The 13,497-nt window shown below is 40.0% G+C and overlaps 1 protein-coding gene across 1 annotated transcript in view; it reads left to right on the top strand.

Moving 5' to 3' along the window:
• The window catches only part of GADL1 (glutamate decarboxylase like 1), a gene marked incomplete at both ends in the record, with an annotated part of 135,744 nt that overhangs the window by 17,252 nt on the left and 104,995 nt on the right, over positions 1-13,497 (top strand). The window contains 4 exons of the mRNA XM_081106366.1: positions 1,528-1,700; positions 6,956-7,082; positions 9,816-9,906; positions 12,956-13,062. Of these exons, the coding sequence (XP_080962492.1) occupies positions 1,528-1,700; positions 6,956-7,082; positions 9,816-9,906; positions 12,956-13,062 (498 nt within the window). The remainder of the gene's footprint in view (positions 1-1,527; positions 1,701-6,955; positions 7,083-9,815; positions 9,907-12,955; positions 13,063-13,497) is intronic.

Here is a 13,497-nt window from a genome sequence, read left to right as displayed (position 1 = left end):
AGGCTGCTATTCCCTAGGCAATAAAAACCCACAGTCCTACTAATGAGGTAAAAAAAAAATCACTAACTTTTTCTGTGTGCTTTATTACAGCACTGCCTACTGACATAACCAGGGTTTCCTGAATAATTGTCCTCTTTTCCAGTTTATTTTTAGGACCTAAAATCGGGGGGAGGAAAGTGCCTTTAGGTGTAAAGCATTTCCGTCTAATAGTGAAATTCTATTGTTTCAGCATTCAGCCCTAAACCATGTTAAATACATCCTTTCAAGTGAAAGATAAGTGAATGTGAGGGATGGAACGAAAGTTCAATGTTGGAGCTCTGGATGGTTCAGCCTTCAGTGTAAGGATAAAGACTCATCTCTCGCTGCAGGTCGCATCTTTCCCAAATTGGGGAATGTTCCCCTGACATTTCCATCTGCCTCCAGGGACACTATTTGAGTTTGGCAGCAATAGAATGAAAGAGTTTATAAACCTCAGGACTTTATCAAAACATTTAATGTTGAGAAGACAAACTCAATCGTATAATATATGTTAATACTCTTAGAGCCCTCAATAAATATAAAAATATTTGAAATACAGTTAGGCCATCAGCATACGTAAGGCAGTTTTAGACAATATATGTAAGGCACTGGGCTAGGTGCTGGGCTGAGAAATACTTACAAAATTTGTTTTTGTCAATTTCCACAACTAAGTGAACATGAGCATTATAAGGAGGAGAGAGATACTATTTAGACAAAGAAAAACAATCAAATCAACACGTGTAGCAGATATTGATTGGATATCTGGATTCAGTTGTTAATGTTATTTTTGTGGAGGATGATCCTTTATTCTCAGCTATAAATTTCCACGCTGACTTTTAACCGTTAGTCACTGACCAGCAGCTGTGTCGTCCCCAAAATGTCCTGTTCCATCCTTCCGCCTGGGCCTCAACTGCAAGCTTGAGAAGTTTAAAGCCATTAAATACAGGTTTATGCACACCATTATGCCTCACATTTTCTTTCAGTAGGAAATGGCTGAGGGGATTTCAGCAGGGGGCGGGGGGGCTCTGGGGGACAAAACACTGTCTATATAGAGGGTCATTTAAACATATGCTTAAAATGTGAAGTTAAGAAAAGTGACACTGCAATATTGTTTCTTCTACTTTAGGGATGACTTATTAAAAGAAAATATATGGAGAGCCTTAAGAAATTGCAAGAAAGGGTGTGTTCATGCAATAGACATGGCCTTTGTGTTTACCAAGATCTTTTGAAAGGTGTTTGTAAGAATGGGTAAAATCAGTTAAATTTTAATTATGTGAGCTCATCCACACTCCCTGATGCTGAACAAGACGCTGCAGAAATGGAACATAGAGGTTTCTTTCCCTAACTCCACTCTTGAACACCATATAAGAAACTGTCAGCTTCAGTGCTGCAAATGTATTAAAATAAATCATGCCATTTGAAGCTGGGGTGGTGACTCATTTTTTACCCTGTGTTTTGTTGTGGTCTACTTAGATTATCTCTCATACACGGTTTTTTGTGTGCTTCCAGGAGATACTGGTCAACAAGAGATGGTTTCAACTAAGAAGAGCGCTGTTCTCGTGGACGGGGTCATACTGAATGGTCCCACCACAGATGCAAAGGCAGGAGAAAAGTTTGTTGAAGAGGCCTGTAGGCTAATAATGGAAGAGGTGGTTTTAAAGGCAACAGATGTCAATGAGAAGGTAAAAGAAAATAGTCTATAAGCAATCCCAGGAATGAGGAAAGATATCCCTGCTCCACTACCCCCCCACCCCCGCCAAAATCTGGATGGCTAGATGTAAGGGAAATGGCAAGTGCACATTTTAATTTCCTCTATACCTTTGTTTCAAGGGGCTGCCCACATACTAAAGTGGCATTTGTCTTCCCCACCCCGTATCTGCTTTCCTGGAAGGGTTAGCATTTAAAAAATAATTTAAAAAATCCTATGTAATAAAATCCTAATATGCTAAGTGTCCTGTTGTTCAACCATTTGACTAGTTGCTGTGACGCACACTGACCACTAGGGGGCAGACGCTTCAACCGGTAGGTTAGCTTGCTGCTGGAGTCCAGCTGATCAGGACTGGGCAAGATGGGCCAGACACGCACTAGAGCCCTCCTGCAGTTCCTCCCCGGCCACGATCGTGCACCGGTGGAGTCCCTCTGCCTGGCCTGTACCTTCTCGCAATCTGGAACCCCTTGGGGGATGTCAGAGAGTCAGTTTCAGCCCAATCCCCACAGGCCAGGCTGAGGGACCCCCACTGGTGTGCGAATCTGTGCACTGGGCCTATAGTTTACATATATGTATAATTGATTTCAGAGAGGAAGGGGGGGGGGAGAGAGAGAGAGAGAGAGAGAGAGAGAGAGAGAGAGAGAGAGAAAGAGAAACATCAATGATGAGAGAGAATCATTGATTTGCTGCCTCCTGCATACCTCCTGCTGAGGATCAAGCCCACAACCCTGGCATGTGCTCTGAAGGAGAATTGAAGCGTGACCTCCTGGTTCATAGGTCTATGCTCAGCCACTGAACCACACTGGCCAGGCATGGAAGGGTTAACTCTTAACAGTCATTATTTGCTGGGCGATTGTCTGAGACTCCAGAACTTAGGCATATAAGGCCATGAAGCACTTGGGTGAAGCTTTCTGCCCTAGATAATAATATAGACTATAAATAACCTGATGGTCAGACTTATACACTCTGTGAAACACACTTTGCTCTCCATTTTTTGATACACATTCTTTATGTAGCTAATAAAAACCAAGCAGAAGTTAGAAAGGGTATGAAAAGTTTTACAATTTATCTGAGGGTCCTTACAGGAGCTTGTCTGAGGTTAGGTTAGAAATCTTTGGTTGTTAAGCCTGACTTCTGACAGGTACCAAGTATTGATCTTAGGTTTCAAATTGGGGCTCAAAATCAGATTCAAAATGATATGGGAACCACTACTAATAATGTCTACTCTTAAGAGTGCTTAACGATGTACCAGATGCTGTTCTAAGGACTACACCATATGTATTTGTTCATTTAGTCCTTAAAAACCCCTAAGAGGCAGGTACCGTTTAGTAACGACATTTTAAAAATGAGGAAAAAAATGAGACACAGAGAGGTTAAGTACTCTGCCTAAGATCACATGCTAGTAAGCATCAGAGCTGGCCCTGAAACACAGGCAGTCTGGCTTGAGAGTCTGTGCCTTTAACTACTTACTCCTCTCTATGTTTCATAAAATCCCCAAATTATCCTTTCTCACATTGATCACCATTTATAACAGAATTGGGTTACCAACAAATGGATCAACAGATAGGAGAGATGGAGAGATTTTTATTCCAATTCTATTAGTCGGAAATAAAAGTCATTTAAAAAACATTTTGAATGTGAAGCGGAATGTATTCTGAATTTTTGATCACATGCATTTGGGAAAACTAATACCAAAATAGATTGAAATGAATTGTGAACTTTGAATGGCTATGTTCAAGGCAAAATCACTGATATTTCCTGATTATATATTTATAATTGCCCATTTTCTGGTCTTATCTGTACTTGTGAAATATTTTACACCTGCTTTACTTTGGAGCACACTGCTCCTCTGGTAAGATTTTTTTAAATTGGCCTTTATTCAGTCATTAAATATTAACCGAGTGTTAGTTATGGGTAAGGCATTATATTTAACCCGGGGAAATATAAAGAAAAATAAGAGAAAGGTTCAGCTTTGAACTGAATTTATAATCTAATTGGAAGAATAAGTTTTCATTGGTAAAGCAAACAGGGGGTCCCATAGGAATGTGATAAATGCTCTGTGACTGGGGCTGACTTTGGGGATTTCACAGAGGGGTGGGCACTTTGACCTTTCATGTGGAATGTGAAGGTTAAGTAAGATTTTGATGGGCGCAGAGAAGTCAGCCTCTGTGTTGAAGAAAGCAGGAAGTTAAATATGGAAAGAGTTGCAAAAGAACAAGATGCGTTTAACATAGTAAAGGGACCATTTTGCCTAGAAAAAAAGTGTTCCTATAGGGAACTAATAGGAGATAAGATGAGAAGGGTAGGCTTATGATCCTAAGTTATCAATTAAGAAAACACAAGTCAATCACAATATAGCAGATGTGTAGACTATCCATGTGAACGTGGATAGAAAGCTATGTTGGGGTTGAGAGAGGAGGTGAAGTTTTTATGCCACTAACTTAGTCTACTTTGTTAGAGATCCAACAGGGTACCATTAAAAGGTGATGGGTGGGTGTTAGTAAAGGGTAAAGGGGGTCAAATATATGGTGATGGAAGAAGATTTGATGATTTTGGGTGGTAGACACACAACTCAGTGTACAGATGAGGTATATTATAAATGTACACTTGAAACAATTTTATTAACCAATGTCACACCAATACATTTAAGATTTTTTAAAAAATAAGGTGCCCTGCTTATACACCCCACACTTCGTGAGATAATTACTTCTAGTACCCTCTGTGGTAGACACACTTTCTCAGCCACCTTTAAAAAAAAGAGTCATAATTTACATTCAGTAAAATTTACTCTTTTTGGTGTACTGTTCTGTGAGTTTTGAAAATTAATGGAACCATCACCACAATCAAGATATAGAATAGTTCTATCACCTCCAAAATTTCCTTATACCGCTCTGTAGTCAAACCCTCCCCTCAACTCTAGACCCCGGCAGCCATTATTCTGTTTTTTGTCCCTGTAGTTTTCGACTTTTCCAGAATGTCAGGTAATTGGAATCATATCACACGTAGCCTTTTGAGTCTTGCTATTTTCCCTCAGCAAAATGTATTTGCGATTCATCCATGTTGTCGTGTGTATCACTACTTAATTCTTCTTATTGTTTCTGTTACTTTTGATTTACCTCTGCCTGTTGTAGTCCTAACATCAGAGGTTAATTTCATACCTCTTGGACAACTTGGTATTTCCTCCTGTTTCCCACAACCTCCCACCACTTAGTCTCCTCACTTCCTGACTATTCCTCTGTCTCTCTCCTCCCCTCCACAGTCAAACTTTAAAAAAAATTGTCTCCCCTCTCCCTCCCTCTATCTCCTCACCTCCTACACCCTCACTTCACAGCAATCTGGCCTCCACTCCTACCTCTAAGTCACACTGCTCTTGCCAAGAACACCTCCTTGTTGATAACACACATGAGCACTTCACAGTCTTTATCTAATTTGGCTTCTCACTAGGATTTGACAGTGATGACTATGTTCTTCTTCTCAGAACATTCTTTGTGTTAATAGAATTAAACTCTTCTAGGCTTCTCCCTGCTTCTTCAGCATGCCCCCCACCTCACGCAGGAGCCTCTCTCCCTTTGCCCACTTTTTGAATGTTGGCATGACTCAGGTGAGATCCTGCATCTTTTCCTCTTCGCTGTAGGTTCTCTCTGAGCTGTGTCAACCACGGTAGATTATCACGGTATACACGGTCTGAACCTTTCTTCCTCATATTTCACAGCAGCTTCAGACCGACTGCTACACCCCTTTGGATGTCTTGAGAATCCTTAAACTAAATATTCTCCAAACTCATCATCCCCACCCATACCAGATGCTTCTCCCTCTCACCACCATCAACCCATGCATGCAAGGTAGAGACCTCAGGATTATCCTTGATTATTCCTATCCCTCATCCTCACTGTGAAATTGATTTCTAAGTTCTATTGATTTAGCATTTCAAATATCTCTAGAAATATTTCATTCTTATAGTATCTACCCTCATCCAGCCTGCCACCTTTTCTTGCCTGATTTATTACAGTAACCTTTATTTCCAATTTTACTTGGAATCTCCACATAGCAACAAAAGCTATTATCCAAAACACAAATATGATGATATAATTCCCCCGTCCAAAATATCCCAATGGCTTTCTTAGTGCCAAGTTCACACTTTATGCTACATAAAGCCTATAATGATATGAGTCTTGCTTATTTTTTATTCATTCATTTATTTATTCATTCATCATATCTTTATTAAGCATCCCCTAGGTAGCCGGCTCTGCATCATTTACTTGGGACCAGTGTGAACAAACAAACCAATGTCTCCGCTTCCATGGAGATTATATAGGACATAATAAATATTGGATGGTGATACGTGCTATAGAAAAATGATGAGTAGAAAAGTCAGGAGAGATTGGTAGAGATGGGTTATTGTGCAGCTTGTGATTTTTAATAAGGGAATCAGAATTGCTGTCATTGAGAAAGTGACATTTGAGTGGAGCTTTGAAAGCAGTGAGGAAATTAGCTGTAGGGATATTTGGAGGAGGAGCATTCCAGGTGGAGGGCACAACCAGTTCAGAGACCCTAAGATGGGAGCATGCCCGGTGCACTGAAGAACAGCAAGGAGGCCAGGTTGGCAGGGCAGAGTCAGCCAGGAGGAAAGTAGTGCTAGGTGCAACTAGAAGGGGAGCCCCACCAGGGGAAGCAGATGATACAGGATCATTTTAGGTCATTGTACGGACTTTGGTTTTCCTGTGAAGAATATGGGGGCCCATTGGGAATATTTGAGCAGAGGAATGACTATGCCACATTGCTAGTAGACTATGAGGCAAGGATATAAGCACAGAGACTAGTTAGCAGGAATTTGTTAGTTCAGCCTCAATTCTTGCCTCTCCCTTCCTCAAACTGCCTCTTCTAGCCACACTACACATACTTCATTCTTCCCCTGTGCCCTGGGCTCCTCTATTCGTATTTCAGCCTTTGTGACTTCTATTACTTCCACCTAGAATGCCCCTTGAACTACCCCAGCCCCTAAACTTTGCTGGGTTCATTTTTGACCTTCCACATCTAAGGTGAGGCCCCTCATTTGTTTAGTGACTTCTGCATTATTGTGGCAGCTCTTTTCATGCTGAACTGTGGTTGCACCATAAGTCCCTGTCTCTCCCACTTGTCTGGAAGCTTCATAAGGTTAGAGTTCTAATATTCATTCAATACTTGGCTCTCATGGGTGCTCAGTTAACTGTTTCAGTGCTAACCCTCCAGGTTTGTGAATGGCAGCCTCCTGAACAACTGAAACAGCTTCTTGACTTGGAGATGAGAGATACAGGAGAGCCGCACCACAGGCTGTTGGAACTCTGCCGGGACGTCATACGCTACAGTGTCAAAACTAGTAAGGATTTACTTCCTTCATCAGTACCTCTAATAAGTACATGTTCTTCAGGATTTATTTACCTCATGGTAAAGCTGAGTATGACAGTGTTTATGGATGAGAAACTTGGATCAAAACATAGTGATTCTGCCCTAGCCAGTTTGGTTCAGTGGATAGAGTACCTGCCTGAGGACTGAGGGTTCGGGTTTCGATTACAGTCAATGGCACATGCCCGGGCTGTGGGCTCTATGCCCAGTGTGGGGCAGGCAGGAGGCAGCTGATCCATGATTCTTTCTCATCATTGATGTTTCTATCTCTCTTCTTCTTCCTTCGTTTCTGAAATTAATAAAAATATGTTAAAAACAAAAACAAAACATAGTGGTTCTGATAGTTTTTAAATGGTCCATTAAATCCTTATTACAGATTTATGGTAAGGGCCAAAAATAAAATGAAATTGAAACTGTTGGTGTTAATGGTCACATATAATTATTATCCACTCCTTGGTGATCCCCATTCCCCACTTATAATTAAGCCCATATACCATTACTGCCACTTCTCATTTCTTATGTTGACCCAAACTGGCAAATGATACTTTGATTATAGAATTTGTAAGGAATTTTAAATTTCAATGGCCTAGAACAGTGGTCGGCAAAGTGTGGCTCGTGAGCCACATGTGGCTCTTCGGCCCCTTGAGTGTGGCTCTTCCATAAAATACCGAATTCTGCACATGGGCCACGAAGTTTCAATCACACTGTACATGTGCGCCCGCACGTGGTATTTTGTGGAAGAGCCACACTCAAGGGGACAAAGAGCCGCATGTTGCTCGAGAGCCACAGTTTGCCGACCACTGGCCTAGAATATGCAAAAAAAAAATGTTCAAGAATGAGTCCTTAATATAAATAGGAATAGATTTATTTGGAAAATACTTATTAACTCTGGGCAGTTGGTAATTACCAAATTATTTTATCAACTCTAGTAGGATCAAAAAATAAGAACCTTTAGGAAGGTATAAAAAATGAATCTTATACATGGTGAGTTTATGTTGTGATGGTTTCACAACAATGCTTAACAACTGTGATCTTTGTAAATGCAGTAACATCATGCCAGTTTTGTGCTGAATACTGTTCCAGCTGACTGTTAACATATACCCAGGGAACAAGTTCTTAAAGTAGGAGAATAATTTTCCAAAATATGCATTTCTCAGTACGATGTAAAGGTAATCTAGTGCTTAAGACCATGCAGGCATTATGCTGTGTGAATTCTGACGCTGAACTAAATGTAGTGGAAGGAATATCATAAAATTCTGGCTAAAAATAATTGGTTTATATTCCCTTGGGAAAGTCTGGTTATGTATCAAAAACCCACTTAGCATTTCAAAAGCAGAGATACATATCTTATTATTCTAGTGCATGTCAGAAGTGTAGAAGGACATTTAATGCAGTAGATTTTTCAGCTTACTAGATATTTCCCATAACGTTACCATGGAAATCAATCATAAATTAACACAGAACAACAACAAAAAAAAAAAACCACAAAAAACAAATCTTATTAAAATTACGTGCAGCCATGTCTGGTTTCCTTTGCCAGATTAGAGGAAGTTTTCCACGTTTTATTTTAAAAAGACGTTTTCTCTTGATACTTTTGTTTTTCATTGAACCCCTAGTTGAAAGAGGAAAAATAATCTAAAAACCAAATACTGGAAGTTGTAGCAAGAAGTCACTAACTGAAATGGTTCCCCAGTACTCAAAGTTGGAAATAGACCTGCGCCGTTGTTCTTGGTCAGGCTGGGCATCCTATCATTGAGAATGCCAAGCCAGCTACCCTGGTGTTTGGTGTGAATATTCACATTGGATAAAGCCAAGGACCTTTACGAAACCTTTTATGGGGGGCGGGGGGGGGGCACGGAATAGAAAGTTGGAACTGAAGTTGAGTCTTAAAGGCAACTTGCCTTTGAAAAAAGTTGAATCAGAAAGTTTATGTAAGCTGCACGCTGAGTCACGTCCTACTCCATCCACATAATGCCAGTTGCACTCTGAAAAATGGTCGAGTCTGAAAAATGAAAAGGCCGCTCCCTGCTAGAAGCCCGAAGCGAAACCTGCTGGTGGGAGAAGGGTGTGTACATTTGGAGAAGTTCATATCAATATTTTTGGAGGATAAAGGTAGCAGGCTTTGATATTTGATACATGTATAGAAAGTGTTCAAATAACCCAATTCTTGAAGATTTTGATCTGAGTCAGGGTGGTAGAAAGAAAGGAGCAGGCAAACCAAAGGTTGTAAAAGGTGGCTCAGGTTTTACTCAGAAGCGTATCATTGTTCAGGGGAAAGGGCTAGGAGACGGGTCTTTAACATTTGTTGCCTTTGTGCATGATTAAGTTTTGAATGCTCTTCTAAAATTGAGGTGTAATTTGCATTCAGTACAATGGATTGATCTTGCATTCTCATGTGGATGAATTTGCACATATGCGTATGTAAATAACCATCACCAAGGTAGAGATAAAAACAATTCTCAACACTCTGGACACTCCTTTCTAATCAATATGTCTTTCCCAAAGGTACCCAGAATTCGAACTTCTATCTCCATAGATCAGCTTTGCCTGATATCGAATATCACATAAGTGCAGTTATGCAGTATATATTCTTTTGTGTCCAGCTGCTTTTATTGTCTAAAAGATTCATTTATGTTATTGCTATGCAGTATTGATAGAGTTTTCTTTTTTATTGCTGTGTAGATGAATGCTCTGTTTAAATTTACAGACCATCCAAGATTTTTCAACCAGTTGTATGCTGGACTTGATTATTACTCCTTGGTGGCTCGATTTATGACAGAAGCATTAAATCCAAGTGTGTAAGTATCATTATACTGGAAATTTATACCAAATGTGGATTAGAGATGTTTTTTAAGTAGATGAAAATTTTATTTTGTAAATTTCTAGTTAATGATTTCATTGGTGCAGGGTCATCATAAATAATGGAATAGATTTATGACAGTAGTAGTCAAAGAGCTGTTTGATTTGATAGTGGTTCTGTGAGAGGGTAAAGCAGGCATTATCTCCACTTAACAAATGAGAAAATGAGGAAGCAACTTTTAATTTATTCTGCATGAAAAGCTATGTCTGTGCTAAGTGCTGGAGAGATACTTTGAGTAAAAACAAACCTTGACTTTGCCTTCATGAAACAAAATAGCTAGTGAGATAGAGATGCTCCATGCAAATTAATCAAAACGTGCACACAAATTAATCGAAAATTTCAATTCTCATGCAAAGTGGGCGTGATGCTATAAATATAAATGGGCCAATTTTTTCTAGTTGGGAACTCTAGAAAGTCTTCTCTGAGGAAGTTATAGCTAAGAGATAAAGGGTAAGTAAAAAGTAAGATGAAAACGGGAGGGATGAGTTCTAAACAGAAGGAACAGCATATACACGGAGTGGCCAGATTATTATGACCACCCCATCAGTACTTCGTTGACACTTCCAAAAATACTGAATATTGAAAACTTCCTAAGCAAATACTCTCAAGGTTTTATTATTAGTATTATTATTATTATTTGCATAACTAACTCACTTCATTGTACTGATGGGATACATGGAACTAAAATTCTCATGTCTATGAAAAGGATCAATTTAAGAGTTATTGGTGAACGATGGTAGTTGAAACACTGGGCAAGGATGAGATTCCTTAAGTCAGTGATTCTCAACCCTTTCTGCTCATTAGAATCAATCTTGGAACTTTTTTTACAAAATTGAGGCCTGGGCTCCAAAACAGATCAATTAAATATGAATTTCTGTGGGTGTGTTTATAAATGATTTTAATGAGAAGGATGGAGACACTGAAAAATAAAAACAACCCAGGGGATAGAGAAGTGCTGCCTTTGGGACAGAGTATAGAGTGAGGAGAGAGGAGGGCTTATGACTGGGCTTTGAGGCTATCTACGATAATAGTATTTAGCAGTTAGGAGGAGGAGGATCAGCCTGCAATAGAGAGATAGAAGGAGAAAATCAGGCAACGAAACATGGAAGCCCTGGAGGAGATTGTCTAAAGCAGTGGTTCTCAACCTTCTGGCCCTTTAAATACAGTTCCTCATGTTGTGACCCAACCATAAAATTATTTCGTTGCTACTTCATAACTGTAATGTTGCTACTGTTATGAATCGTAATGTAAATATCTGATAGGCAGGATGGTCTTAGGCGACCCCTGTGAAAGGGTCGTTCGACCGCCAAAGGGGTTGCGACCCACAGGTTGAGAACCACTGGTCTCTAGTCACATGTTGCTGAGTATTTAAGACAGACTAAGACATGTCCTCTAGATTAGCAACATGTTTGCTACTGGTGACTTCAGTTAGAGAATTTTGGGTAGAGTAATGCAAGACCATGGATTACAATGGGTAGAAGAGTTAAAAATGTTAGGTAAGTCAGAAGAGAGTAAAATTGCACAATTCTGTGAGCCTTTCCTTGTGTGTATTGGGTTTGCTAAGCTCTTAAAACTGAAATCTTTAGAGGTTTTTAAAGTATTAGTTTTAATTTGTATTTAATCTAGTATTAATTTTTTCTTACAAAAAAGTGAATAATTATTTCACTTTATATTTTAGGTACACATAAATATATATACTTTCCCCCCACATTTTTGATATGTGTAAACTGGTTTCCTAGGATGGTTTAAAAATAGAACCTAGAGTGCTTGTAGAGTGCTTGGCACATAGGGAGGTGATACATAGTAGGTCTTCTTTTTTCTTCCTCCTAAAATTTTCCCTGCCAGATGTTAAAATAATCTCATTAAATTCTGTGACTATAAATCTGAACGTGTCTGCCTAGCTTATATACTCAGAGTACACATATTCAGATACAATTTAATGCAATTACTTAACTGTTAGGGGGGAGGTTATAGATATTTAGTCATTCTCAAGTTAATTGGAGAAAGAAGAGACTCAGACATTGCACAATGGTAACTGTCTCAGGTTCAGTTCCCTGGGAAGCTTCTCTAAAGGAAATTTAGTGAGCAAGATGTTTACTAAGGAACACCCATGGGATCAGCATGGGTGACACTGAGGGAAGGAAGCTGAGTGGGCAGAGAGAGGAGTCAAGCTCCATGCAGGTGCAATGACAAGAGACTGACCCCAGGGAGATCTCTGGAGCTACAATGGCTCTTTAAATTGGTCTAGAGTTGGGCCCAGTGGCCAGGCCTTTATGCCTCCAGCTGGGCCAGTGATCAGGTGTAGACCACCACAGGGAAGGGTTTAACTTTAGGGAAGGTGGCTCACTTATGCTGAGGAAATTCCCGAAGAGGCTAACTTAGCAGGGCTCTCTGACTCCAGCCCTCTAGCCTGAAGCAGCAGATTCTTCATGGCAGGGGGTCTGGGTAGTGCTTTGCTGTAAAATCCCATAACGAGAGATGTCCCACAGAGCACTTCACATTTGTACAAACACAGGCGTGTGGTAGAGGAAGCTCTCATCCAGGATGGGTCATTGCCATGTAGAATATCTAGAGGTGCCTGCCAGGGTACTCACAGTGATAACCTAATAAAACCTAGTTACCATGACAATGGTTTTTCCCTTAGCCAGCATCCAAAGCATCATCCAAAGAGTTAATGGCCACTGCTCATGACTAATGCAAAGAATCGAGATGCACTGCCTTCATCTCTCCCAATGAAATTGAAGCTTTTCTGTAAATTAAGACTGCTGCAGTAGCCAATGTATCCCTAAGGCCACCCGCTATTATCTAACCACAACTAGCACTATCACTGACTGCATACTTCTCTATATCCAATGAATAAATTTCCAAAGAATCTATCTACACTTCGACAGCTACTTGGTTTAATAAAACTCTGTGCATTTCTTGGGACACCAAAGGGATGGTTTGACTCTAGTCATAGAAGTGAAGTATTTTTTATATCTACCTAGTTATACATATGAGGTGTCCCCAGTGTTTCTGTTAGTGGAAGAAGCGGTTCTGAAGAAAATGATTGAATTTATTGGCTGGAAAGAAGGGGATGGAATATTTAACCCAGGTAAGTACAATTAGTTATTGCCATCTCCCTTCTATTAGAAGCATCTAAAAATAGATTAATGTGGTAGATGAAGAACAACTCCTTGCAAATTTACAGTTCACAAAAAGTGGGATATTAATATTGCTATTTAGGGAGACCCTAGCTTGTGCCTTTCTCCAGAGCAATAATATCCATAATAATAAAAAAGTCATATGCTAATTAGACCAGACATCCTTCCGGACGAAGCCAGGGATGCGAGGTAAGCCCGGGTCCCGGGTGCCAGAGGGAAGCTGGTGCCAGCAGCCGGGGAAGGAAGGCCTACTCTTGCATGAATTTTGTGCATCGGGCCTCTAGTTTTACATAATAATAAATGACATAAATGTTAAACAAATGAGATAGCTACAATTTAGGATTTATATCTAACACAAATGAATTTACCTGTTGTTGAAAGGGCTA

This window comes from Myotis nattereri (assembly GCF_964212035.1).
Source record: "Myotis nattereri genome assembly, chromosome: 14".
Taxonomy (NCBI): domain Eukaryota; kingdom Metazoa; phylum Chordata; class Mammalia; order Chiroptera; family Vespertilionidae; genus Myotis; species Myotis nattereri.
Note: the sequence above shows the minus strand (reverse complement) of the source record. Positions and strands in the feature narration are given on the sequence as shown.